Below are 27,733 nucleotides of genomic sequence, written 5' to 3' on the forward strand. Positions count from 1 at the left end.
TGTATTTTTATGCAGTGGAGGTTAGGAAAGGGAGTTCCAGACATGGAAATAATATGAGTCAAGTTACAAAATGAAGAGGCTTTTATTTCTAAAAAGAAAACCAATAACAAAAATAAATTTTGGAATTTATATTGGCATCAACTTTGAGCCTGTATAACGTGTTTTCAAATTTCCCTGTGGTACATGGTGGAATAGATAGACTTCTTTAGCTTTTGGAACAAAAGCCTATATTCTCCCAGAGCAGCCTGCCCTGAGAAAGGTGTGGCTTTACAAAAAGCAACATGACTTTTTTTAAACAAATAAAAACATTGGTAGTTGGTGGCAGCACCAATACAGCCGTAGTGAAAAGCACGTGATTTTAGAGAATTTGGTATAACTTCATTCCAGAACACATTATAACATTTTAGGATGGAGTTGAATGAATGTATTCTTTTTTTCTTCCTGTAATTCCAGTCTTCTAGTCTTGTTCTCTGATCGAGGCTTTTTTGCTTGATTTACGTGAAGAGCTGGCCTGTGCAACAGTTCCACTTATTTTTCTGCTTTGTTTGCATAGCTTGGTTTCTTAGCTGTCCAAGGGGGAAAATAGGGGAGTGGCAAGCCTGCTACAAGCTCATTAAAGTGACTTGCCTAGGTAGTAAGTAATTACTTGAGTGCTCTGGGGAGAGTTCAGAGTGTGATACAGCCATCATTACTGATAGTAAACTAAAGCTTGAGGGTGTGTTTTGTTCTGGTAATAAATTGTAGCGTACTTTCCACATCAGTGTCTTGCATTTTTGAGACATCAACCAAAGCATTCAAACAAAATTGTGCAACTTTGCTGGAATATATCGTAGTATTTATTTTTGTGATTTTAATGAAAAACTGTATGGAGAAGTGCAATACATGGATGGCTGAATAACCAGTCCAGTATCTGTACTGTGAGCAGTGCTGCCCTGTGCTGTGGATGTGATCAGGCATAAAGGTCCTCACAAGCTGCTCTGCAGGAGATCACCTAACTTCTGGAACATCCGATTACGAATGAGAAAAGGATTGTTCCTCCTGAATCTTAATACCCACTTGTAGTAATTATTTTAAAGTAGTGCTCTGTGTGCAAGTCTGTTAGGAGATTAAGGTAATATTTGCTATCTGTAAGGCTTTACAAACCAGCTAGAAATAGTTGTCATTGTTTTTAAAAGTTTATATGGTAACATTACAGAAATGAACTGAGTTAGAATGTCAAATTGATCATTAAGACCTGCTCACATTAAGGTATTACTGGTGTTGAACTGCTGTTGCAGAACAGTTAGCAGTATCTTTGTGCCATGTTTCGTGGTTAGATGCAGAAGTCAGTGTCAGTCTGCTTCTTCTGCCTTCTCTGCTTACTTCAGTGTGTGGCATGGTGATTTCATTTCAGAGTAGCATGATGGGGAGCTCAAAGTGAGGAGTTGTGGAGACTGTGTTTTTGTATTTAATTCTCCTGGCTGGATTTTCCTTTTTCTTTGATGGTGTCATCAGGAAACTCTCTGAGGGTACACTTGATCCCACTGTCTGTGTCATTGATAAAGATGTTGAAGAGCACCAGTCTCAAGACACCTGGACATAGATCCATTGACCACAGCCCTCTGGCTGTGACCTTCCAACCAACTGCTTGTCTATTAGGTCTCTTGGATCACCTCCTTGTCTCACACGTGATTTCCTCTGAATGTTTTCCTGTTGTGCTGTGTTCTGCTTGAGGTGTAATTGCTTGTTGTGCTCAAGATTTTCACCAATATGTATTTATTTTTTATTTAGTAATACCAGTCTGATTGGGTTCACCTTCTTTTTTGTTTTGGTTTGCTTTTTATTGGTTTTGTATATGTATGCCCTTTGATAGGCAGCTGACCATAGAGGTTTAATTGTGGAATCTTTTAAGACTATTGTGGAAAGCTTTAATCTTTTAGAAGTGTGTGATTTTCCTTTGATTTAGCTCCCAGCTCTTTTTCTGCTTTTTCTCTGCTTTGCAAATCCTTAGAATGTTGAATCATGTTCCAGAACAACTGCAACACATCTTGTGATAGGAGGGGAAAGTACCTTCTGGTGAGACACCATGGCATGTAGTACACCAGGTATATCCATTCCCTCCTGACAGCTCTGAGCTGCTGCGCCTTTCTTGGCAGTTTCATTGCTTAGTGCAAGTGATACTGCTGCTACTGTCAGTGCCTTTTCCCATGTATTTCTGTGGACAAATTGTCGATGTTCAGACACGTATTGCTTGATCTATTACATCTATTCATTTGTGAATGGTGAAAATGAAGGCCAGTTGGTGCTGAGAGCTTAATTGAACTTGCATGAACTCCAGTGCTGATCATTTCCAAAGCATACTCTACTGTTGATGTTCATTTCCAGCACTGTGGTTTTTTAGCCAAGGCTCTCTTGCTTGTGCAGCTGATGAAGACGTTGCAGAGTTGGGGGCTTTTTCTTGATGCGAGTTTTTAATTTAAATAAATGATTTAAATAATTAAATTCTAGATTTGAAAACAGAGCCAGCAGCTTTCAGAAAACTTGTCTTTCACATGGCGAGTTTAAAAACAAACCAAGCATTTTACTTATATTTAGATTGAGGTATCACTTACAGTAAGTGTATTTTAAATGCACTCTACAGTTATAGTTCTTATGTTTGTCTGCTTGACTCAGTAAACCCATGCTTTGGGTTCAGTTAACTGCTGTTTTGGTTTTGTTTAGGCTTATTTTATTTCTTAAGGCATGGCATCGTACAAGTACTACCGAAGCAGTCTGGAAGTAGAATCTACATTCCGAATACTGTCTTAGGAGTGGACTTTACTGAGTGGAATCAGTTTGTTCTGCTTTCTTTGTTGTGCATACATAGCATGTATTTATTAAGGTTTCTGACTAGTAATATGTTTTAAGTGTTGGTACATATTTACAAAGATCATTTTTTATTTGCAACAGCTGTAGTGCAATAAGGAAACTGTCCGGATGTGCTTTAAAATAGAATATTTTAGTGTTCTTTCTTGCACATTCTACAGAGAAGTCTGTTAGTGCCACATGTCATAAGGGCCAGAAAGGGAATACAGCGTTACTGACGGTTTTGGGTTATCAGCTGACCAAACGGCTGCTTATTGGGCTTGCAGCAGTTATATTTCCAGTAAAAGAAGTTTGCAGGAGACTAATTCCCAAGAAGTGTACATTTCTCTATTGAGCTACTTATTCTTAAGCCAACCCTGAGTAATTTATGATAATCCCATAGGTATTTTACAAGTTCAGAACAGCCTATTGTATTGATGACATTGTGATAAAGTAACAGGCTGAGAACTGCAATCATCTCAAATTGTTACGGATTATAGGATGTGTAAACAGAGTCAAGGTTTGGGAATCTGCAGTTTTTGTAGCCAGACTAAAAATATGCAAAACACAAAACACTTTCCTTCCTCGCCAGCTTCCCTACTGTGTCATGGAACTGTGACCAACTCACTGCTAAGCCTTCTATTTTTTCCGTTGGTAGGATTGTTATAGTTCAGCCTAAAAATCCATAATGATGCCAAGAAGAGCAGTTTATTATTTAATTTGCACAATCACAGGTGTGTTCCTATTAACAGCTTCGTACTGACACTTGTTAGTGCTACTGTAGCACAAACCAGATCAGAGCTATTTCAGTTGAAATGGGGACTGACAAAAAAAGGAAGAAAAATGCATAGTTAGAATTTTCAGCTGGATCAGTTCTCTGATGCAGCCAACTAGTCTTTCACAAATGGCAGTGCCAGCACAAGGCTTGAGCTGGGAATGAATGTGAACTGTATTACAGGTTTCTGCTGGATTAAAGCGATTCTGTAAGTGTGATTGGATTTTTGAGCTGCTGCAATAGTTTGCTCTGGGTCTAATCACTAATGGGAGCATTCCTTGTGATGGATGGATATTCTCTTCTGATCACTTGAACTCCTGCTGGGTGGCTGCCTTATGTTCCCATGTCCTGCACTGCCTGTCCAGTGGGGTGTGCATACAGATCCCTCTTACAGTCAGTTTGTTTTGTAAGGTTCACAACTACCAGCTGCTGCTATGCAGATGCCCTTTTTACTCCTGCAGTTAGGAACAGTAGAAGAATAGAGTCATGGAATCACCAAGGTTGGAAAAGAGCTCCAAGACCATCCAGACCAACCGTCCACCTACCAGCAACGTTTCCCCACTAAACCGTGTCCCTCAGTACTACACTGGGACATTTCTTGAACAGCTCCAGGGATGGAATAGTTCTTTTTTGAAGACTTTCACCAAGCGATCTTTGGTTTTGCTACATTTTTCCTTGCTATTTCTGAAATTTAAAGAAGTTTGTTGTGCCCTGCTTTTTGTTAGCACTCAAGAAAAACTGTATAGTATTCATATATGACATTTTAGTAACACTTTTTCTAAATCAGATTGGCAAAGCAAGCTCCTTTTGGTGCTGTGCATTTAAAACACCACTCTTCGGTGAGTTATGAGCGTGAGTTTTTTGACAGAAACGTGAGGTCCTCCTATTTGAAATTTATGCAGATAGAAAACAATCTGGGTATGTTCTGCTCCCCAGTGGTCACAGTACTGAGCTGTCCTTTTGAATGGTGCTTGTACTTCTGTTTTTACTTTGCATTCTGCAGGTGTGCAGAAACTTAAGTGATGTAGATTGTTTAAGTAATTGGATTGTTTTGGATTGGATTGTTTGTTCAGTTTTACTGGGAAACAGTAGAGAGGAAAAAAGTGGTTGATATCTGTTGTGAAGCTTTTTTGTCTTCTCGGTACCTTCATCCCTAAATTCACTGTAAGAGCTTGGGAAAATGAGAAAAAATGATTATTTCATGAGCTTACCAATACTTTTTCTTAAGTTTGTAAGTTGTTGAGCACACCAAACAGACGATTCCTTGTAGGAATGGATTAGGGACATTTACATCTAAATGCTGAGAGCATACTAATAAACCCATCCCGTTTGTATTCTACAAGAAAGAAGGCGGCTGAATGCAGGAAAATGCTTCAGATTTCAGTTGCTTATTAATGAAACTGTTCTTTTTGAGAACTTTTACTCAAACTTAAGTTAATTATTAGCCAGTCATTTTGGAACAATTTTAGACTTGCCTCTTAGTAAATACAAGTGAACTTATTAATGCTTGTCTTTAATTGGTAAATGACAGCTTGAAATAACTTCTTTACTATTGTGATCATCTTAGACTCAACTTTCACACAAGCTGCTTTTATGTTTCCTTAATTGGGTGTAATTGCTGTCGACCAGTTATCGACCAGGGACTACTAGAACAAACTTAGGCCCAGGGGTGGGTGAGCAAAGGGTGCTGTTGCCCTGCAGCCATGATGTGCTGGTGATCAGTGAGCTCTGTCAGTCTTGCCTCTGCTGTCTCCTATCCCCACGCATGCTTGTTCTTGAGTTCTTGTTGGGTTGTAATGGGTTGTGTATTATGGTTGATTAGGTACAATGTATACAGTGAATTCACATCTAAAATATGGAAAGGTCAAATGAGGTGTGCTTCTGGGAAGCTTAGCAGAATTTTTCTGAAGTCGATGAGTTTCTGAAGCTGTATTTTCCAGGAAAGGTGTTTGTTGGATAAATCTTTCAGTCTCTCCTGTTATTTTTGTGATTCACGCATTCAGTGTAGAAATATCCTTATTAATCGTTATTAGGTTTTATACTCAAGGGTGGCAGCCTGTAATTTTCCTTCTGGTTTCCTGTCAGAGTTTAAACAAACTGCTCTTGTCTCCCGAGATCATTCTTTGACTGCTGGAGTCACATGGAGCATTGACTGCTGTTCCGTGTCTGGAACAGCTTGTGACTGTTTACTGGAAAAAAGCAACAGCTACATTGTAAAAATGTGCAGTGTAATATCTCTGAATAGCTCTGTTGTTGACGCACATGAAAGTCACCTACTGAACTACAGACACAAGAAGGTTTCGTTGTGCAGGACCTACGCGTTACTACTTATGTTTAGCAACTTTCTTAAATCTGTGTTGTGTTTGGAAGGCTTGCACCTTGTCTTATTGCTCATTGCAGACATCCAAATGAGGGATGAGCGGTGGGTCAACGTACAATTCCAAACCTGCTATTGAAAAAGTCTTGCTGAGGCTTCTGAAAACTGCATCTACTTTGTGTTTGTGTGGCAAACTTTCTCGTGCTTCAGTGTAAATGTTTCAATCCTTCAGTTGAAATCAGTATGCATACGCTGTCTCTTGTAATACTCACGGTTCCAAACGGGTAGTTCTGCTTTAGGCACCTAAACTTGAGTGCAGAACAGAAGATCCAAGTGAGGCCAAAAAATCCAGAATGTATTTGAGTTGGAAGAAATGAGAATAAATGAAGCTGCACTAAAACAGGATTGATATTACCACATTGTAGGGTAGCTACGCAATTATGAGGAACAGAGGAAGGAAGTGAGAAGAACCAGCTTTGCTGAAGAAAATGATGTATCAGGCATATTTTAAACTGTAATTGATCCAAATTGAAGAGATTTGCAAAGGCATGAAGTACTAAAATAGCTTGGTAATAGTAATTTGTGCTTTGAGCAAGAGCATGTGCTAGTAAGAGAATACTCCTATCTGTTATCAAGTGGAAAACATTACATGGAAAATACCTATCTTGGACATTCTCTTTTTGTGTGGGGTGTTTTTTTTTTTGTTTTTTTTTTTTTTTGCTCTCCATATGTTTTAATTAGAAATGCAATGGTATACCAGTGTATTGAGCGAGGGGGAAGAAGGGTAAATATTTAGGTTTGGAAGAACTGACTTGAGCAGGGAAGAAGCCTGGCAGGCAGAGAAGTCAGCACTGAGTAGTTGAAGGTTAACACCAACAGTGAGAAGGAATTGCTTAAATACACAGTTTGTGCTTTTGCAGTTACTTAAGCAAATAGCTTGTTAGGAAAAAATGCAGGATATTAGGAGGCTTCAGGCCAGACTCTGCTAGAAGTATGGTAATATTTTAATTTCAGTGCTTAGAAATAGGCTGCTTCATTTTTACGTACCTTGTTTTAAGGCATTGTTTTCAACTGCTATTGACTCTTTCTTGAAATTTGGAGGCATATTTAACCATATTTGAGAAAATATTTTGAAGGTCCAGCATGTCAGCCTGTCCTTAGAGCATCTTCCCAACCCTTCCTACTTCTGTCATAAAGGAGACTGTGCCCCTGTATAGTAACTGTAGGTCTGTGAGGCTTGTCCCCTTACGTCTCCTGACTGGAAGGACGTGACAGCCCTTCAGAATGGGAATCGTAATTCTGCCAGCTCAGGATCACGGTCAGTGCAAGAAACTTGTGTGTGACAACTGAACTAAAGGAGGGACTCCATTTGCTGCTGCTCTCAGTGACCTTCAGGCTGATGCCTAATCATATTAGGGGCAAGAGAGTGAGTTACGGCCCTGTGGCTAAATGGCTGTATGGGAACTGTTGAATCACAGCCTGAACCACTGATTGATCACCTGAGGCAAGGACTGGGTCAGCCATGGGAGCACAGGTGAAGGCAATTCACTCTCCTAGACCCCATTTAAGGGCTGAGAAACACTGGGGAAGGATCTCTTTCTGGAGATCCCTCCTTTGTGGAGCTTTTCATTGCGAGCCTAAATCTTCAGATACAGGTGAGCACTCCTTCTCTATTTGTTCCTTTGCCATCTCTCTATGATACTCTTTCCAACTGTACGTTTGTTGACTGTACAATGGCTTAGGAGGAGAAGCATACACAGAGGCTGGAATTCAAGACTGGAGAAGGGTGCACTTCCAAAGTCAGGTGCCGATGTGCTGGAAATGCTGAGGAGAGATCTTTGAATTTATGGTTACTTGGGTGCCATAACCCCTTCTCTATCAGTAGAGGGATGGCAGATTTATTCAAAGCTGTGTCTGTATTCATGGAGCACGCAGGTAACTGTTTACTGCCATCAGTATAGCTGTCCAAAGAACTGGCTGTTCCTTGCAAAGCACAGGGCATTCTGAGATGGCACCTTAGATAACTGGGTCTAGGTATGTGCAGCACATTAGTCTTCAGTGATCTTTAGTCCTTACTCTTTATTTAACACAAATAACCAAACAAAAAAGACCTCTACAGCTAGTGTAAAATGCCCTTTTCTTGAACTTGTTTCCATTACTACACTACATTACAGTAGACAGCAGCAGAAGGAAGTGGTTGATGACAGAAGTGATAGCCCTATATAGAAGTGAAATAAATGACCAAGTTTTCTTCCTGAAGAATGAAATTACCATTTAGCTTCCAGAAACCTCTGGTGTAGAACTAAAAAGTAGCACTATGTGCAGGGAGTTACTTTTTTCAGTACAAAAAGTCATGCTTGCCTGTAGGCTCCTTTATTTCATAGGTTGTCGTGGGTAAGTTGAAGGTTTTTTTGGTTGGTGCTGGTATCTTCTGTTTTGCAAAATGAGGTGGTTGGTCTCCTTCATTAGGTGGTCACGGTAGAAACTTGGAAATGGCAAAGAGTGCTTAACGTTTTTGTTTCCCAGTTGTTCTTTTATGGAAGCAGTTGAACATGTGTTTATAAATGCAAAGCTACACATAGGCTAATTTTCTGAATTTACAAAACTCATAATAGTCTCATACTTAACTGCAGCCAACTAGTTTCAGGTTTTAAATGGAGTACTAGCTGAAGTATGTGAATGTGGGCCTTTCATTTGAACAATGCTGTCCTTTAAACAGTGACTTTTAATAATGGAGAATTGCAGGTTTTGGTTTCTGGATAGAAGGAAGGGCTTGTTCTTTGCTTTTAACTGCTCAGCAGCATTACCTGGTTTGGAAAGGTAGGTTTCTTGTCTGTTTTTTTTTTGTATGTGTATGTTTTCATTCCCAAGAATGGCATTAATTAAACTCACCCCAGCAGCTGTATGTCCTGAAATGGAGTAAAGAGGGGTTTCTTGATAGCACAAACTTAGACTCAAGATTTATGTAGGCTACATTTTTCCCTCCCCTTTTTCTGTTTTAGGTGAAATTGTGGTAAATGAAGTCAATTTTGTGAGAAAATGCATCGCAACAGATACAAGTCAGTATGACCTGTGGGGCAAACTGGTTTGCACTAACTTCAAGATTTCCTTTATTACGGATGACCCAATGCCACTACAGGTTTGTTACTGCTCATGTTGCTACATCATGACCATGAATGTAATAGATAAAATGGATTTTATTAGGGAATAAAAAAACAACTGTCTCATAGCTGATATAGTTATGATGCCTTCTAACATAAAGCAAGCTGAACAATGGGGTTAAACTGTCCTGTTCTAAATGCGTTGCTATTGCGTTTCTTAATCGAGAATATGAGAACAGAGCAAGTTTGGGGTGGAAGTACAGCCTGCTCTATTTACTTCTGTTTATTCAGGGTTCATGGGGAAGTGGTTTTATAAAAGGTAAAGCAGGAATTATATAAAGATGTGTTCCTCTTTGGGGAGGAGAATTGAAATTGTTCCTTTTTTTACACAAGTGTCAGATCAGCAAAACCTTTAATGTGTTTGACTTTTATTGGGGTTACTGAAGGGAGGACAAAGTAACTGTGAAATGAGTTTTCGTCTTAGCTGAGGCAACAGCAAAAAGAAAGAAACCAAGCCTCTGTCAGAGCAGAATTGTGAAATTCAGAATCTCAATCAGTTTTCTTTGAGCAGCACAGCATACAGTGCTGTTTGGAAATCCAAATTCAGAGCTGTGTGTTATTTTCAGTGGAGTTGTCCTGTATTCATTTTGCAGTTTTCAAAGAAATACTGCATTAACTATGCAGGTATAAGCTCCAAAAGTACACAGATGCTTTCAGGAGCGCTGTGTTTGACGAAAGCTACTTCAAAAAGGCAAATCTTCATGACAAAAACTTTTTGGTCATGAAGCAGTTGTCAAATCTTGTTGGCATTTGACTGATTGTGCCTTTGTTCTAAGGAGCAAAAGTAGATGATGTTACTTGTTCCGCTAAAAGCAATATGTCAATTTAATGACTACTGTTTTAAGTGCATGGTGAAGTTAAGTAAGTGCACTTAAGGTTATTATTGTTCAATTGTATTTTCCTGCTCTGGTTATTCAGAGTAGAGTTGAGATTCTTACTGCTTTTGTGTTATGTGAAAGGAGTAAGTGACCACCTGCAGTGTACTGTAAGTAAGGTGGATTCAGAACACTCAGAATCATCTGTATCAGGGAATTTGTGCTAGCATTGAGGAGTAACTCTTCGTATTTAAACTCTTTTAATTCTATTTGATAATAGGAAAATAAAGCTTTGTGTTTGTCCTCATGAAAGTTGAGTTCATATTTTTTTTCATTCTTATGATTACAATAATAGAGCTAATAGTAATAGTGAACTACAGTTATTGTTTATTTTTAATATATATATGAATATATATACACACGTGTGTATAAAAACATATACATATTTTTATATATACATATATATATATACTTATAATTTATATTGATAATATATATAAATAATATAAAGTGTGTGTATGTATGTGTGTGCATGTGTATGTATATATATATATATATATATACACACATATGCTTCAGATTACATTGAATTTTTGCCAGCAAATTTTGAGGTTAAAAATACAAATCGTGGGGCTTTATGCATACTCCACTGGCACTTGCAAACTGTTTGGCGTGCATTCACCAACACAAGAAAGCTAATTTCAGTACTTCCAGTTGCTTGTGAATAGCCAAGGGTGGTACATGTGAGGAAAGTCTAGGTGTGCCTGATATTTTTTTTTATTGTTGTTTCTTCAAAGTTGTGTATCTGGTTGAGAACTGCAGAACTGCAATTGATGACTATGAGTTCATGTGTTTCAGAAATTCCATTACAAAAACCTTCTTCTTGGTGAACATGATGTTCCTCTGACATGCATTGAGCAGATTGTCACAGGTATGTCAAAAATAGTTAAATTTAAAGCTTGTCATTGTACTTATGCAGTTCATAGCTGCTAGCTGCTGGTTAGGTTATGCACAATTGTTGTCACTTAAATACTCAACGACCCACCGACATTGGTATTAAACATTAGCACAATAACAAATCAGCAGTTGTTCTGTGATACACACGTGTTACAGAACTACAGATTTTGATAGTGACTTTTTTGTGTGCAAGCATCTGAATTTCTTCTGTGTAAATACAGTGGACTGCAAAAAGCAGCTCAAACACAATTTACCCATAACTGGGATATCCTAAAATGTCAGTGTTTGAATTTTCAATCTTGTCTAACTTTTAGCCAGGTTAGCAGCCAGCAGTCCTCAAAATGTACAAATGGTAATAGTCACCTTAATGCTCATTTTGAAGAAGCAGTTTTTCATTTAGTGGCTACTATAGGCTAAGCTAAAAAGAACATTTTTCATCATTTAACTGAAGAATTTAACAAGTAATAAATTGTTGTATCATTGTTACAGCAAGGGCTGTTAAATACATCTTCGAATGATTGTTCTAATAATTATGTCCTCTCTTGTATGGCATGTTTTGTTCCCAGATGGAAGGAGAAAAGCTATACTGAGAGCTTTTATTTTGAAACTTGAGGGCTGACAGATTGTAGACTACTCTTTTCTTCATGTTTCCCCAGGGTTAACTTTCAAATAGCCTGAACATTGGCAGTTTCATTAGAAGAATGATAGAAATTGTCTTGTACCCCTTTGTTTGGCTTTTCCATGAAAATTTGAAGTTCTTTAGTGGGAGATAGTAGTATTTCTTGCCACATGCTTAAAGGAATGAGTCTTTGTTGTTCTACTGTGCAGATTTACCCTAAATTTAGTGAAGCATAAGCATTTATTAACAAGAATTGAGAGAGCTTTCGCTGCAGTTGCAGAAGAGGTTACTTGAATAGCTGAGGGTGTATGGTTTGATTGACTTATATCTAAATGTGTGTGTGTTTATACACGTACATACAGTGACCAGGTAGGAGTTGTTCTTTTCAGTTATATCTCTTGGCCTTTGAGTTTCTGGTTGAGATTTTCACCTAGGGGTTGGGAAGTGCAAGATGTAGCTGAAAACAAGCAGAGCATGAGAGATGCTAGAGACTTTTTTGAAAAGAGCTGCTAGTCCACCTGATATGCCCTAAGTAACTTCAGTATAAGAAGAATAAGCTATTGACAACACTGTTTAGCATTAGTAGTTGTTAGCTCCTTGTGTAGCCATGAACTCCCCATACGTTTCCCAGGACAATAAAGAGCGTGATGCATAGATCTTTAATATCCATCCTGCTTTTTGTTTTCTGGAATTAGTCAAGCTTAATCCAGAAGACACCTGCAACAGCCAGCCTGGCAATTAATCATTCAGCAGCTGTGTTGTGGTTTTCCCAGCTAACACAAATAAAATCTCTCTGGCTTTAGTGCTGCTTATTTTAAGAAACTTTATTTTCTCAATTTGAAGGTGAGTTGCACAGTTCAAGACAACCTGTCTGTGCATGTCTACACAACCTGCCAAATTACTGTACTTACATTATTTAGTTTTATGTCAGGAGTAAGCAGTTAATCTGTGTCTTAACTCAGACACTTCTTTTTATACATTCAAATGGAAGGAGGGGGGAAAAAGCATCTCTGCTAATTAGTGTACTTCAGAAGGTCCTTGCAGCATATGTGATTAACTGCCAGGGAGCAAAAATTTCTCTTTGAAGTACTGCATATTAATTCCATGTTTGTGAAGTTGTTGATGTATAAAAATAATACGGATGTGAAGGAAACAGTAATTCGGCCACTTATTTGATGGAACATTCCTCAACAAGAGGATATATACAGTTTAGGCTGTCTTGTCTTGTGTGCTTAAAAAACACAGTGCAATAACTTTGTCTTTTCTTTACAGTGAATGATACCAAGAGGAAACAGAAAGTCCTTGGTCCCAACCAGAAACTTAAATTTAATCCAACTGAATTAATCATTTATTGCAAAGACTTCCGTATTGTCAGATTTCGTTTTGATGAAGCAGGTCCTGAAAGCGCAAAAAAGGTAATATGTCATTTTATGAAGCCTCGCCGTGTGGATGCAATTAGCATGCCTGTGTTACGTGTAACATTTTGGTTTGGGTTTTAATTGAAGTGCACAGAGGGAGAATTTGAAAATTAGTCTTATTATGTTGCAGGGGAGTATCTGGATTTTAGTGTGAAAATGATAAGAAATGTGACATGACACATCTGCTGTTTCTTTTCATATAAGATAAATCTGCATTTCTAGTCTGATATCATACTTAAAATTACTAAGTGAAGGAACAAGTCTTTCCTTTGTGTTGCAACTGTGCAACAGATGTTTACATTTCAGCATGGGAAATGTTTGATACTTGGACACATTTTCCAAAAGTAAAAACTTCAGTTTACTCATGTGTGGAGTGTGCTATTGTAGCAATCGGGAAGATCATTGCGGTGGAGTGGTGATACAGGAGCTGTAATGACAAAGGGGCTAGCAGGATGGAATGGTGTTACAAAGAAAAGTGCTCACCCATGTCTGTAGATCTCACCTCACAGGGAAAACTCCATGAGGGAGGGATCTCCAACCAAAGATCCTTTCCCAGTGGCAGTCAGCCCTTCAGTGAGGTCTAAGAGAGGTGCAGCCAGGCTCCACCCCTTCTGGTCACACAGCTGAATTGCCTTCACCTGTGCTCCCAGGGCTGACCGGGTCCTTTCCACAGGTGCTCAATCAGCGGGTCAGGCTGGGACTCAGCAGTTCCCATGCAATTATCTTATATGTACGTCTTGTATGTTTAACACAGCAAGTTCTGTGAGCTCTTGAAACAACCAGTTTGTCTAATCTATGTAGAAATGTGTTCATTGTTAGTGCTGTCCTAGGTAAGAGCTGCGTGCCTTTTGACATGGAGTTACCTTTCTGTAAACTACTGGAATTCTTATTTCTTCCCCAATTTTAACACTTGTCATAAGTCTCGGTGACACCCTACAACACTGTTTAACCTGGTAAGGCTCAGATAAGTCTCCCCTACTCACAAGTGAGCAGTCTGTGTAATGCTGTCTCACCAGCTTCCTCACTGTGGAATGCTGGGGTAGCTGTTGGAGTTACAGCTCTTCTCACCTCTGTGGCGCTGCACTGTGGCCAGGCATGGCATACCGGTCTTTTTGTAATGAATAACCCAATTGCTCAGAGGTTGAGTTCCTCTTCTCAGCGGGATAAAGTTTGAGCTTAACCCCGTAAATCCTCAGTACCATCTGCCCAGACATAAGTCTGTTTGCGTTTATCAATGGAATGATGCCCAATTCATCACTTCTTCATGTTCTACTTTTACAGAGATCCATTAGCAGAAATGTAGTTATGAATCATGCTGTTCTTCCTTGTTAGTGTTCTCCATTCCTGCCTGTCTGCTGTTTGTAACCTTTCATATCTGGCAGTCTTTCGGCAGCCAGTTCCCCTTTTACAGCTTCTCTGAAGTCACCCAGGAGCAGTCTATCTGGAATATCTTTATAGCGGCTGTTTCTGATTGGTTGTCACAGCTAAGAGGAGTAATTAGCCTGGAGGAGGGGAAAAGAGCACGAACTCAGCATCTCATTAACACTTCTTGTGCTGCATTTCCTTATGCAACAGCGAAAAACAAAACCTTCTTATAAAGACATTTGTTTTACGCGTTTATAATTGCACAGTCCAGTGTGATTATTGATAGGAAGAATAGTTTTAGAGATCCAGAAGGATCTGAATCTGTGTGACTATAAGAATAGCACTAAAAACATAGCAGTTCCTGTTTACAAGTATCAGGCTGTGATCACAAAGGAGTGTGGAAGACAATGTGTACAAACGTTACTATCAGTTGTGTGACTGCTCCTGCAGCTGTGACTCCTTCAGTAGGTAACTGCAGCTTTTGGGTTTGGGTGCATTACAGAAACACACTTTCAGGTGAAGGGAGATAAAGTTCTGTTAACGTAATCAACATCTGCATAATGATATTACTCTGTTTACATTCAAACTTAATTGCCTGAAGGCAAGCAGTCCTTAGATCTGGTTTCTCTATCAATTTTGCTTCCGATGTTCCAGTGAACTTGAGTAGAATGGTCTTATGTAGCATATGGGATGGAGTTGTTTTGTTCTCTGTGGCATTTAAATGGCATGCTAGCTCCACATTCTTGAAAGATTTTTATCTGGTTTCTGTTCCTGCCTTTCAAACAATACACATTTTCAAGGCTGTCCTGAAGATGGAAAACAATCAGGAAAGGTGGTCAGACCTCCCTGTGTTACTGAAGTACCTCTTTAATATATATTTACATCCTGCTATTTGTGCATGAAAATACTGATAGTTGTGTGCATGGAAGGAGTGGTACGTGCCTAATTTTTGTAAGGAGGACCAAAATGTAGCATCATTGTAAATGGGCTTCTGGAACCCCTCCTCTACGGGGCTGTCACCGTTAGGTCAGGATAGCTGCTCTCCCCTCTGCTGTCAGTTGTGAGCTGGACTGTTCTTCCTCAGAAATGTGATCATGCTCATTTTGGAACTAGATATGAAAACATCCTGAGTGTGAAAAAACAAACAAAAAACCCCACAAACAACCAAGAATTTCATATATGGGATATATGAATGTTTCCTATGATGTCTGATATTAAGAAGGTGCAGAACTCAGCTTTTCTGTTAGAATCAGAGTTGTGGAGGCTGCAATTCAATTGTAATCATATCAGAACTATTTCTGACTTACAGGTTCTTTTTTTTTTTTTTTTAAGATTTTTTCTATTTTACAGCTTTAAAATAAGCAGAAGAGAAGATGACGTTACAGTTGGTATTGTGATCTCTGTTCTGTAAAGCAAGAGACCTGCATGCCAGTCCTTTATAAATCATAAATAGCTGCCTCTGACAGACTTTGCAGAAATGCTGTCAGGTACACAGATCAGGACAGGGAGATTTCTCTACCCAAATGAAATCCCAGTAGTACAGGACTGCATCATCGTGTAAATGAAGCACAGTTGAAAATGAAATCCTTCTTACTGCAATTTGTGCATTCAACTTAATTGGGTACAGCAATAGTTTGAAAATAAAACACTTAGTAATTATTACTTTAAAGATGAACTTTAAATGTGTGGAATGGTTGCAAGAAGAACAGGCAGTAGCTTTCATGGTGAAGTAATTTGTTTCAAGCAGAGATTCTGGAATGTAATGGAAATGCCCATCAGCATTCAGTTACATAAATCGGTGTTGACAAAGAGTGTAATCTGTTTCTAAGGAAGTAGCTAGCTCTGCAGAACAGGACATAAGGGAGAATAACCCCTGCTAATTAGGCTGCTTACTGGAACAAAGAGTATTCTGATTTGGGTAGTAAATGGGGGAAAAATGGATCCAAATTTGAAAGCAATCAGACCGGATATGGACAATCTATGTAATGACATAAATATATACACAATATGTGTGTAATGCTGGGAGGTCTTTCCAAGTTCTTTCTCCACCTTGAAGCAGAAATAAAGTGGAAAAGCACATCAGATTTAGATGAATTAACTTATTTAGGTGCCAGCTATTTTGGAGGAGTATCAAAAAATCATACCTTCAACATACCTTAAAAAACACACCTCCAACGGTAGCTGCAGCCAACACATGCAATGAAATACTGGCTCAGCTTTAACCAGTCAAGTAAATATTTCCTTTCTTATTTTTATCAATGGATGTTTGGGAAATAGGAGTTAAGAAATAATTGAGGGGTGGAACCCTGCATTCCTCACCATTTTGCAGTTGGTTTCCATTTTGTCTCTAAAATAACTGTAGGATCTCCAAAGGAAGGAAAGCCAGCTGGGTGTGGGAGGAAGCGGAGGATGGGGAAGCAAGTTGGGGAAGTCTGAAGTTAGGCAATGTGGAAGCAGCAGCATTTCACCTTTAAAGGAAAAGGAATAATTTTATTTCAGAAGCCACAGCAGATCAAACTGAAAAGTCCTGCTGATTTCCAGCCACTGCAATACCTGACAGTAGACTACGATATAAAAATAATGAAGAAGTTGAAGCTTTAGGTCTGTTTTGTGACAGAAAGTGTGCTGCCTTACCACGCAGATGAGTCTTGGCCGTGTACCAGAATGGCACACACCCTGTAATCTCCTGTTCCCTAAATACATATCCATTTTTGGAGTCCATTTCTCTTCTAGAGCTCCGTCAACTCTTTTCCTTCAGGAAACTTTTCAAAACGTGCAGATCAGTTTCAGAAATGCACACTTTATCAAAACAGAATGCAAACTATCTCAAGTCCTGTTTCCCGTGCAATCGCAGCTGCCCTTCACACACGTCATAACATTTGGAATGAAGTGGTACCATTTTTTCCTAATGATTGCAAGGAATAATGTGAAACTCTGAGAGTTTTCATTCTTACGCTTCCTAATGTCTTTTTCTCCCCCACACTTCTCTGTTATCTTGTTCTAATTGTATTGTTTCTAGATTGTATCTTGACACTGGGAATACATGAGAAAACTTTTATATTCTTTTGGATGCATTTCAATATTTGTCTGAAGGCTTTGAAAACCTGTGCTGAGAATTCAAACGTGCTTGTGCAAATGAGGGTTCTGATATGTATTATTTCAGCTATTGAAGTTTTGCTATTCCCTCTTATGTAGAGTACTTGTATACAAACCAAATTAAGCATTATGTTCAGCTCCTATTGGAACTCTTACAGGAGAGGAAGAAAGAAGCTCTCAGTGCTTGGGTTTATGTTGTGGGTAACAGCAGCTAGGAGAACATGTGTGATGGCTGGGGCTGAAGGGTCTTTGAGCTGAAAGCTGCTTGTTCTAAGAAGACTTGCTGCCTGGGACAATCAAAAAGTGTACGTGGGACTTGATCTAGTCCTGGTTGCATGAGTTTCCATTACAGGTGTCTATTGGGAATGGGAACTGCTGTAATGAGGAAAAATAATATACTTTCAGTGGATTGATCAGTCGGTCTGTTGTAGGGAAGGAGGTGAAATGCAGCTAACAGAATACATCTTAAATATGAGTGCTCAATTTTTTTCCAAAGAGCATTGAAACTCTTCTTGCTGGTACAACTCCTGTTGAGGAAGGAAAGCCTTGCCCTGCAAGTATCAGTCATTTTGTGCAGCAAGGGGTTGTGCAGAGGGCGCTGACATGGGGAAATGGCCTTTGTGCAGTGAAATAATTAAACCCATTGTGTTTACTGTTCTTAATAAATGAACTTTCCAGCAGGCAACCTATTCTCTTGTTGTTTGACTGAGCCTGAATATCTTCAGCTTTACACAATTTTAAATTGGCAAAAATACCAAACATTTTTTGGTTTGATATGAGAACATTTCCTGTAAAACATGTTTGTCTTCCCATTTAAGCGCTTTCTGCTTATGGTAGTAATCTGCTGAGATCTGTGGAATTTACTTGTCCTTTGAAACTCGCAGACAATAAAACTACTATGCAAGTTTAGGAGGGGAAAGAAAATGAGTATGACTTTAATGTTGCTTAGTGTATATTACTTATTTTTTTCTTAAATGTAAAATAAGAGCTGTGTAATATTATTTATTTAAAACAACAGAAATGGGGTTTTGAAGCTCAGCTGTAATCCACAGGTGGACTGTTTCACCCACGCTGTAGCTGGGCGAGCACTGTCTGGACACCTAAGAAATGTTTTTTAGCAGCTGGGCTCGAGCACAGCTATGGTCTTGTGAGTGCTGTGAAGCAGATCTCAGTGCATACCATCTCCCCTCAGCAGCTGAGCCCTCCTAATGTGCCACACACACTTTCATTTTCAAAGACAGAGTTCTTAGATTCTGCTTTTAAAAATAGTTTTTACTGTATTTCTATTGTATTATTTGGCAGCACAGTGGAATCTTTTTATGCCTTTCAGTTCATCCTCAAGCCTCGAAACCTGATAAGTGTAGCAAAAGGCTTTCATCCTTCTTGCCCATAAATGAAGATTTTGAGTGGCTCTAACAGCAGTTGCTCTAATGAAAAGTTAATGAGAAAAATGGAAGTAAGAATGTAGACGTACGTGGATTTCCATTTTGCTTCATTGTCACTGAGGTACAAAAGCAGTCCATTAGAAAATGCCGAGTATTACAGAATTGCTGTTGCCTTATTAGAGTTCTTCAGCTTTTTAAATTACAAGGCGTACTAAAACTTGCAAGGCTTCCAGTTACTTCTTGAAAGTTATTGGTGGGGTTACCAGATCCTGGAAATCAGCTAATAAATGGTCATGCTAGTCCAATTCCCTGTAACACTTCCCCTGTTCCTTTCTCAGGAGTGTCCTGTCCTCTGTTTTGTATTGCAGCTCTGTCATAAAACTGAATATGGTGGGGGGAAAAGGCAAAGCAACTGTTATTATAAAGCTCAAAAGGAAGTTTTTTTGTTGGCGAGTCTGTGGAAAAAAAATGCAGCTCTAGTTAGTCTGCAGTCATTACTGGTCTTATAAGCTGTAGGAAATGTCCTCATCAAAAGCCAATGTCAATAAAAAAACATGCAAAGGTTCCATAATGCTGCTTACACGTTGCATGCAAACTAGTAGCATTCTCCATGCAGAACTTAGCACAAATGAACCTTGATGTGTTTCCCGTTGCACAGTGATGCCAGTAGTAGTATTCATTCAGTTGGTGTAATGAACATCTTTCTTCTATATGTTTCACATTAAGACAACTTTTCTTTGCTATCAGAACATAATTTCTTGGAGGCACGGAATCTTTTTCAAAAATAATGTTGGAGGCTGCTTAGCAGTGAATAAATGGTGCCAGGTATAAAAGTCACAGAGAGTTGAAGGAAGCAAAAGGGAAGACAAGGTTTTTAGGTGGTAATATGAACTTACACTACACTACATCTTTGTCCTAAGTACAAATTGGAGCATATTGAGTTTCTGTATCTTAACATGTAGAGTTTTGTATTCTGTAACCTCTCTTTGTTATCTCTAGAGGTGAGGCAGGTACATTCTCATAGAATGAACAAATCCAGAGGGAAGGAGCTAAAGACTTGAAGTCAAATCCTGAAATGTAGAAAATAACACCACAAAACTGTACTTGAAAGGTTTCTTTCTTCCTGAGTTCAATTTTTGCATTGCTTTTTTTTCAAATCTTTTTATTTGTTGGTGATTTTTCCACCTGTAAAGAGCAAAATTTGACTGCTGACCCGATATCTAATCTTAAACAGTGTGTTACACTTAGTTTTAACAAGACAAGTTCTACTAGAAAGCAGTGTGTGTTTGGAGAGAAGTCGGATTGCTCATATGCTGGTCCTGAGACTATTACGAAGAGTATGAAAGCTTAGATGAGTCTCCTCCTCGTGCCTCAGGTTGATCTCTGCTGTTCTGAGGATGCACCTCTGATTTGAAGTCTCTGCTGAATTTCTCTTCCCAGGGCAGGGGTTGTGACTCAACCTGGTCAAACCTGATTGCTGCGTCAGGTTGTCAGAGACAGTGTTGGTGCTTGCTAAGCCCTCAGGCATCTAGAAGTGATGGGCAGGTTTCTTTCGTGAATGGAAACAAGCCATCTGAGTCTGAAGCTATATGGGCTGGGCCAGATTGAGCGAGGCTGACACGTTGCTGTGTTTCAGTTGGCTCCTGCTTCAGTTCTCACAGCTGAGGAGTGGGAAGAACTGCAGTTCCCCCACCCTTGACAAACAGGACTAACACGAACATTTTGTTTTTACTGAGTTTGGAGATTGGTGGAGGAACTTCAACCTCCCATTGAACTGGTAAACTACAGCCATCAGGAAAGCATCTCCCACTGTGAACTATTCATTTGCAAGTGGCATAGGGAAAAAAGCTGTTCTTCATTACCAAGTAATTTGCTTTTTACTTGCATTCATCAGTACTTTTCACAATTTTGGAACACAGCAAAGTGTAAAATTGACATAGGTCCTTGAAGTCTTCAACAAGCAACCTCTTGTTTTCCCTTCAAATCAGTATGGAAGTAGAACACCTGAAGACTGGTTTTTAGCTTTTGCTCTGCAAAGTTAACACTACTAAAATCATGGGCAGCACATTTTATGTAGATAAGTATTAGTAATAACTGTTTCTATCCTAGGTGTGCCTTGCAATAGCTCATTATTCTCAGCCAACGGATCTTCAGCTTCTCTTTGCATTCGAGTATGTTGGGGAAATATATCATAATCCAGGTATGTATGAAAATGTTTTTATTATTCCACAATGTGTAAGTTTAGTAAGACTTTTATCCAGAAACAACAGCAAAAAACATTTGAGGCTTCCTGTAGGGGTAATTAAAATAGCCTGTCCTGCAGCCAACCTCTTACTATCAGATGCAAGTCAGTCATCGTGATAGATTTTAAGTACCAAAATCAAAAGAAATATCTTTCTTGTGTGAAACAAGCTACCGATGTCAGCATGAATACCCATATTTCTCAATTCACACGTTGATCCTCCTATCAGCGTATTGGTCTTTACTGGTACTCTAGGTGCCTAGCTAATCTCCCATCAGGCAGGCTCATTCACCTGCCCTTCTTTTGGGAATAAGTTTCTCTTCTGGTGGTATTGCAGGAGGATTTGTGCAGCTTGGGACTCCATACCTTCTTTCCTAGAGGCTTACTAGGCAGTTCTTCCCACTCAAAACCTCCACCACCCGTGCTGAGTTGGAGCACACCCTCTCTGCTCAAGGCCAATCTCCAACTGAACCCTGTCAGTTAGGTAAGCCTGAAAAAGATGCCTTTGGAACTTGATTTCTAGTGTAATGCTGTGCGGTCACTGCTTAGTGTTCCCCAGCCAATACACAGCTGAAAACCATCAGTTCTAGCACTACAAGCCTCCAAATAGCAGAAGTACCACCAGCGTAGTTCTGTGGTACTGAAATATTTACTCAGCAGCTGAGATTAGAAACCACTGATCTGCCTGTTACAAAATTTGAATGTCGTGGAATTGTAGGCTCAGACATTCAAATTTGTACAAAAATGGACATTTTCCATGCAGGTGCCTACATGACCGCCGTGTGCATGCACAGGAATGAATGTGCATGTGATTATATTGCACGCGTAATTACTCATTTTTCTTACCTGGTAAATCTTGGGTGGTTATTAAGGTCTGTGTGGGTTAGTGTAATAAAGTACTAGGGAGGAAGTCATTTTGCAGATAAGAGGACAATGAAGTGTTAAAGCAGAGCATGAACAAAATATTGATCTGTCACAAAGTTGCCTTAACTCTGTTCTTAAAATACAGTTTGCTATATGGGGAAAAAACATAGGGGAACAATTACAAGAGGTGGGTAGAATACATTACTATATGAAGCAGCAGGTCAGAATGGCAGAAACTGATTGTTCTGTTATGTTGTAGTTGCTAGAGGAAAAAGCTTGAAATACTTGGTGGTGGTTATTACTGTTTTTAACTGAAAGATCTCCACGTAGTAAAGTGACCCCTGGTTTGTTTGTGGCATGGATCTCTGGCTTTGCTCCTACCATTCCAGCCCTGTGTTCCGTAACTGTCCGCTCTCGACAATCCTGCTACAGTGGGATTTGAAGTACTGTCATTGTGCTGCTAGGGGAACACAAAGAGGCCTGCATTGCTCTGGTGTACCTGAGCATCATTTTATCCCAGAATGTGTTTGATAATTAACTGTTGTTAAACAGTCTAACGTGAACCACCTAGTAGTTGTAACATTCTTCTGTGTACTATGTTTGGACAACTCCTTCATTCTGAGTTCTGCATTTTCTTCTGAAAGAATGAAATAAGAAACAGTAGTCTGAGTGCTCAAGTTGATAGATAACAGAAGGTAGAAAATACAGTCACTGAAATCACGGTAGAGTGACTTCTGATTCGCTTGGGCAGAATTCACATCATTCCTTCCATCTTTACGGTGCTTACTAGGAGCTTTCCCGGTGGAAAAGTCTCAGCTTCTTTCACCTTCGTTTAATAACTTTCCCAAGTACCGAGGAACAGAATGCAGTCTCTTTTGACACAGTTGACTGCCTCCTTGGCACCTAAAGAATGACCAGCAAAGAGGATTTCTTATAATAGTAACAGGGCATATCACGTTGGTCCCTACCCGCAAAGTGATGGGCCAGATGTGCATATATGTATGTGTATGTACATATATAACAGATATTTTAGAAAATAAACAATTTCAAACAGTTTTTAGCCTAGCCTTCACTTTATTTATCTTTTTGATTAATGCAGATGGTAATTCATAAGGAAATGCTGTTGAAATGATGTACCAAGTATTTTACTTCATGCAGAAGACAGTTAATTAAAGGGTAGCGTGTAAAGGTTAGATATTTCTAAAACATCTGTGACTTTGGCATGTTGAAGAGAGAAATCTTGTCACTGAAGATAAGCTCCGCTCTTGACCATTAGCATGTCCTGCTTTCTAGCAAGCAGCACAACAGACCAGCTTTATACAACACACCAGCTTTATGTTGCTTCTCTGTTGACATCGCAGGAAAAAAATGCATTTGCATCTTAGCTGTCATTGAGCCACAGATCTGTGTTCAGGCAAAAATAGGTAAAGCTGGTCCTGATATTAGTGACTTACTCTTGTAATTAGGAGGATAAATATTTTGGGTTTTTTTAATGTGCATTGATGAATTTTCTTTTCTTAGCAAAGAAGGTGAATGGAGTAGACCCAGGAGGCGGAGGCAGTGGCGGCATCAGTAGTACCAGTGGTCAGCAGACACCTTTGTTTGAAACTTACTCTGATTGGGATAGAGAAATCAAAAGGACGGGTGCATCGGAGTGGAGAGTTTGTTCAGTCAATGAAGGTTATATGATATCTACTTGGTAAGTTTTTCTTGTAATGCAAGTAAGCGTAGAAGCAAGCAAGGCAACTACACTGCCTTTTCTCCTCTAACAAATTCGTAACTCCACCTAACTCTAATTTAACTCTTCAGTGTGCTCACTGGAGGGAGCCCTCAGCTGGAACATCCTGCAGGTGCTGTCTTTGTAGGAATGCTGTATTTCCGGAACGTAATGGATCTGGCATCTATTTCTTTCATGCTCTTATACTTCCCTCTGAAATCTGCATGTTTGTAAGCAAAAACATCTGAACCATACATGTAGGCGGTGCACATGACAACTAGTTATCCCTGTGATACTAACATTTGGCACGTTAGAGTTAAACGGAGCTGGTAAGACAACATTGCAACAAGAGAAAAGCTGATAAAATACTTAGGGAAAAGTAATTTTTTGTATTGTGTTTGTCTCCCAAGCCTTCCAGAATATTTTGTGGTCCCTTCTTCCTTAGCAGATCAAGACCTTAAGCTCTACTCCCACTCTTTTATTGGGAGACGAATGCCAGTAAGTAAAGTCTTTGTTCTTTATTTGTACAATATTGAATATAAGATGTGTATGCCAATTAACATAGTCTTATATAGAGCATTAAGAAAAAAATCCACAGGATCAGACAGATATGCTTTTTTCTTGTTTTGTGTTATTCGTATGTTAGTTATGGTCCTGGAATCATCCCAACGGGAGTGCCCTTGTAAGAATGGCCAACATTAAGGATGTGCTGCAACAAAGAAGAATCGATCAAAGGTGAACAATTAGTTGATATTATTCTTTAAGCAGATACAGCACAAAGCATGTGGCAATGGTGTGTAATGTAGAGCAGCATTCTGTAATGCAGAACATACTTTTTCTTAATGTTACAGTGCAAAAGCTTTTGAGAAGCTGTCCGCTGAGTATAGTTCAGGCACATGTTCTGTTCAAGGTCCAGTTCAGCTGGAGGACTGAATAATTGATCAAGTTTTAAGGGCTGTGTATTTTTTAATTGCCAGTCTTCCAGGCAACAGAATTCACTGTTAGAAGGATTAGATCAAATACTGCAGTAAAACTTAGTTTATGTAGAATTTCTTACCTGCTTCAAAGGACAGTAAAAGTGAATTGTTTATGGTATTTACTGGTTTATAGATTTACTGCCACAGTACACACAGACACTTCTTTTAGATGTTGCACTGTGTGTGTTATGCTGGAGCTCTGAGTTCCATTTGAAACCCTGTCAGATCTCCTGGCTTTATATACTTGATGCACGTTCTGTTTCTTTGGCACAGACAAATCTTACTAAAAATGGTGGAAAATGAAACATTGCGTAGAGCTGTTTAGCCTGCAAGTCTGCCTCAGATTTTCACTTACCCAAAGTGTTTCAAAGGTCTGATCTTTCCATCTTTGCTTTGTAGACCAGGTATCAAAAATATTTGAGCCAGCAGCTTTGTGGCAGGAGCAAAAGATACACTTGAACTTGTTCTTTCTTTTGTAACAAAGCATGTTTTACGCAGTCCTAGTGTTTTGCAGTTTGGCATGTTTCGTAAGTACTCTCTCCCTCTCTCCAGTAATACAATGGATTTTTTATTTTTACTTTAATATATCAGGATTTGTAATGCAATAACTCGAAGCCATCCCCTGAGAAGTGACGTTTACAAATCTGATCTGGACAAGTGTCTCCCCAACATCCAGGAAATCCAGGCTGCGCACATCAAACTCAAGCAGCTGTGTGTTAATGGTAAGCTGAACTGTCCTCCTTTTGTGGTGGTGATTTCCTTGAACTACAATGATTCTAATAGATCTGGCTGGCGGGTGTAGTTATTAGTTGTTCTGCAGCGTTACTGCTTTCCTTGTTGCAGAGCCCTTCGAAGAAACAGAAGAGAAGTGGCTGTCCTCACTGGAAAATACTCGCTGGTTAGAGTATATCAGGTTTGTATCATTAACAAAAGAATGGTTCATGAGCTTTAAAAAAAAACAAAAACAAAAAAAACAAAAACAACTTGCACAGTGTAAGTAAGCAATGAATAAGTTGAAGGATTTGGTATTTTAATTAACAAATTAAGTAAATATAGGACTAATATTTTTTTTAGAGTGTGAACCTATAATATTAATTGTTATATCACTTTCTTTCCCTGTCTAGATCATTTCTTAAGCATTCTGCTGAGCTTGTATATATGATGGAGTGTAAGCATGTTTCTGTAGTTCTACAAGGTAATACAACCATGCCCATAATTCTTAGCATTAATGACACAACGTACACAAACAATTTCTTAAACTATAATCTTTATAAGTGATAAACACATCAGTTCTAAATATTTTAAGCATTTGAGGAACTGGAATGGAAGAGAATTTTATTATGTATCTGGACTGTAGTATAGTCCATAACATCAAAGGAGTATTTCAGTTTGAGCCTTCTTGTTTTTTTCTCTGATAATGATATGGTAGAATCAGAACTGCAGAGTGGACTTTCGTACTGTGTTAGTTGGGCTATTATTCCTTGCATGAGTGATACCACTTTGATTCAAAGGGCCCGTTTACCAGCTGTTGGCACTTCAATTACACAAGAGCAGCCAATGTCAGTGCAAACAGACATTCTAGAAAAAAAATACTCCGAAAAACTTTCTGCTGTCTAGATCTAGATGTTGTAGTTCCTGTCATTTTTACAAGACACGTTCAGCTCGTGTCACACTTGCCCAACACTGGTTTATTAGCTTTCTAAGCACCTTGTGCTCTTTGGGATATTATTTTGTATATATGTATGTATGTTTATACGCACCTTTTATATTTCATACGTTCTGTGTGTGATTCACAGAGGAAGAGGGACGGGACCTGAGCTGTCTTGCTGCTTCTCTAGTTCAAGTCATGCTGGATCCCTATTTTCGAACGATTGTTGGATTTCAAAGCTTGATACAGAAGGAATGGGTCATGGCAGGATATCAGTTTTTAGATAGGTGTAACCACTTAAAGAGATCTGACAAAGAGGTAAGAGTGACTTTATCTGATAGCAGTACTGTCTTAAACATTTACTCACAAAAAAAAGCCAGAGTAAAAATGTTTTCCATACTTTGAAATTTCTTGAAGCTTACATGAGAGAAAATGAGTTGCTGGTCAGGGCAGAAAAGTGCTGTTTATCCGTAGTTGCTGTGTCAGATCTAATTAAATTCCATTTCTCTTCCCAGTCTCCTTTGTTCTTGATGTTTCTCGACTGTGTTTGGCAGCTGCTAGAACAGTACCCAGCAGCCTTTGAGTTTTCTGAAGTGTACTTGATGATACTGTACGACAGTGCGCGTATCTCTTTGTTTGGCACTTTCCTTTTCAACTGTCCGCATCAACGAGTAAAGGAAAGCACTGTGAGTATGAAGTGCTACACCCCCTTTTCAAGTACAGCTGGTTGTTCCGGAAATATCATCATCTAAACCGAATGGTACTCCTTTGTGTTTTCCAAAATGTCCCACTTCTTGTTTGGTCCAAAATACTCCCCAGGTGAATATGATCATAGTGTCCTTTCAGGTGAGCTTTGCGCAAACAGTAAGAGTGTTCTGGAAGAAAGTCTATTGAATTTCCTCTTTTCTACAAAGCTTTCTTATTGTACGTTATTATTTCTACTCCAGTAAGAAACAATGTATTTGTGTCTGGAATTGTAGAATCGCAGGCAATTATAGAATTTCACATTCCGGGCAAACTTTGAAGTCCATTGACATAACTGTTTAAGTAATGGAAGAAGCTGGAAAAGAATGCGCGAGTGCAAATAGTAATGCACAGTGAATGTTTATATCAAGATTTAGAGAACTGAGCACTTGAGTTTATTTTGAAAACTAGATTTTATGAGAACTCTGTGTAGAAAATCTTTGATGGTTGATCAAATTAAGTACGAGTGAGTTTTGTTAGGCAGCTTCCCATTAAAGCTGTAGGGAGCAACCTTACAAAGAAGTAGAACGTGAAAAAACCATTAGTGTGTTCTCAGGATAAGAGTTGAAGGGTTTTAAAAGTGAACAATTTCATGCCATTGAAGAGTGCTTTTTGCTAAATAAGCATTAGTCCTGCATCTCTGCACAAATGAAAAGCAGGGCACAGCTGTTTTCTCCAGCAGCAGGCTGTCCTGCTATGTTGTTTTGATCTGCAGCCACCTCCTAAGTTATGTCTCTGCTCTTCTTATCTGGTTATTACACACTGCTATGGCTCAGATTTGTGAAAGGTGTTTGATTTGCCTGAATGTTC

The 27,733-nt window shown here is 39.0% G+C and overlaps 1 protein-coding gene and 1 long non-coding RNA gene across 4 annotated transcripts in view; one reads left to right on the forward strand and one right to left on the reverse strand.

Moving 5' to 3' along the window:
- Positions 1-27,733, forward strand: part of MTMR10 (myotubularin related protein 10) — a 36,816-nt gene that overhangs the window by 3,812 nt on the left and 5,271 nt on the right. Inside the window, exons 1-13 of one of the 2 annotated variants that reach the window (XM_046899296.1) lie at positions 574-7,570; positions 8,918-9,054; positions 10,750-10,822; positions 12,740-12,882; positions 20,841-20,931; positions 23,359-23,536; positions 23,965-24,052; positions 24,201-24,289; positions 25,123-25,253; positions 25,375-25,444; positions 25,656-25,726; positions 26,328-26,497; positions 26,695-26,865. In XM_046899296.1, coding sequence (XP_046755252.1) covers positions 7,438-7,570; positions 8,918-9,054; positions 10,750-10,822; positions 12,740-12,882; positions 20,841-20,931; positions 23,359-23,536; positions 23,965-24,052; positions 24,201-24,289; positions 25,123-25,253; positions 25,375-25,444; positions 25,656-25,726; positions 26,328-26,497; positions 26,695-26,865 — 1,545 coding nt within the window. In that variant the 5' untranslated portion in view covers positions 574-7,437. Of the gene's footprint in view, positions 1-573; positions 7,571-8,917; positions 9,055-10,749; positions 10,823-12,739; positions 12,883-20,840; positions 20,932-23,358; positions 23,537-23,964; positions 24,053-24,200; positions 24,290-25,122; positions 25,254-25,374; positions 25,445-25,655; positions 25,727-26,327; positions 26,498-26,694; positions 26,866-27,733 lie in introns of those variants that run through there. The other variant, XM_015278987.4, reaches the window with a different exon arrangement.
- Positions 20,935-26,706, reverse strand: LOC121111663. 2 transcript variants are annotated; one of them, XR_005862812.2, is made up of 2 exons: positions 26,292-26,706; positions 20,935-25,378 (listed from the first exon to the last, which is right to left on the reverse strand). It is a non-coding gene; the product is annotated as an uncharacterized LOC121111663 (long non-coding RNA). The 2 variants fall into 2 exon arrangements; XR_005862813.2 differs by having other exon boundaries at positions 20,935-25,477.

This window comes from Gallus gallus, chromosome 10, assembly GCF_016699485.2.
Source record: "Gallus gallus isolate bGalGal1 chromosome 10, bGalGal1.mat.broiler.GRCg7b, whole genome shotgun sequence".
Taxonomy (NCBI): domain Eukaryota; kingdom Metazoa; phylum Chordata; class Aves; order Galliformes; family Phasianidae; genus Gallus; species Gallus gallus.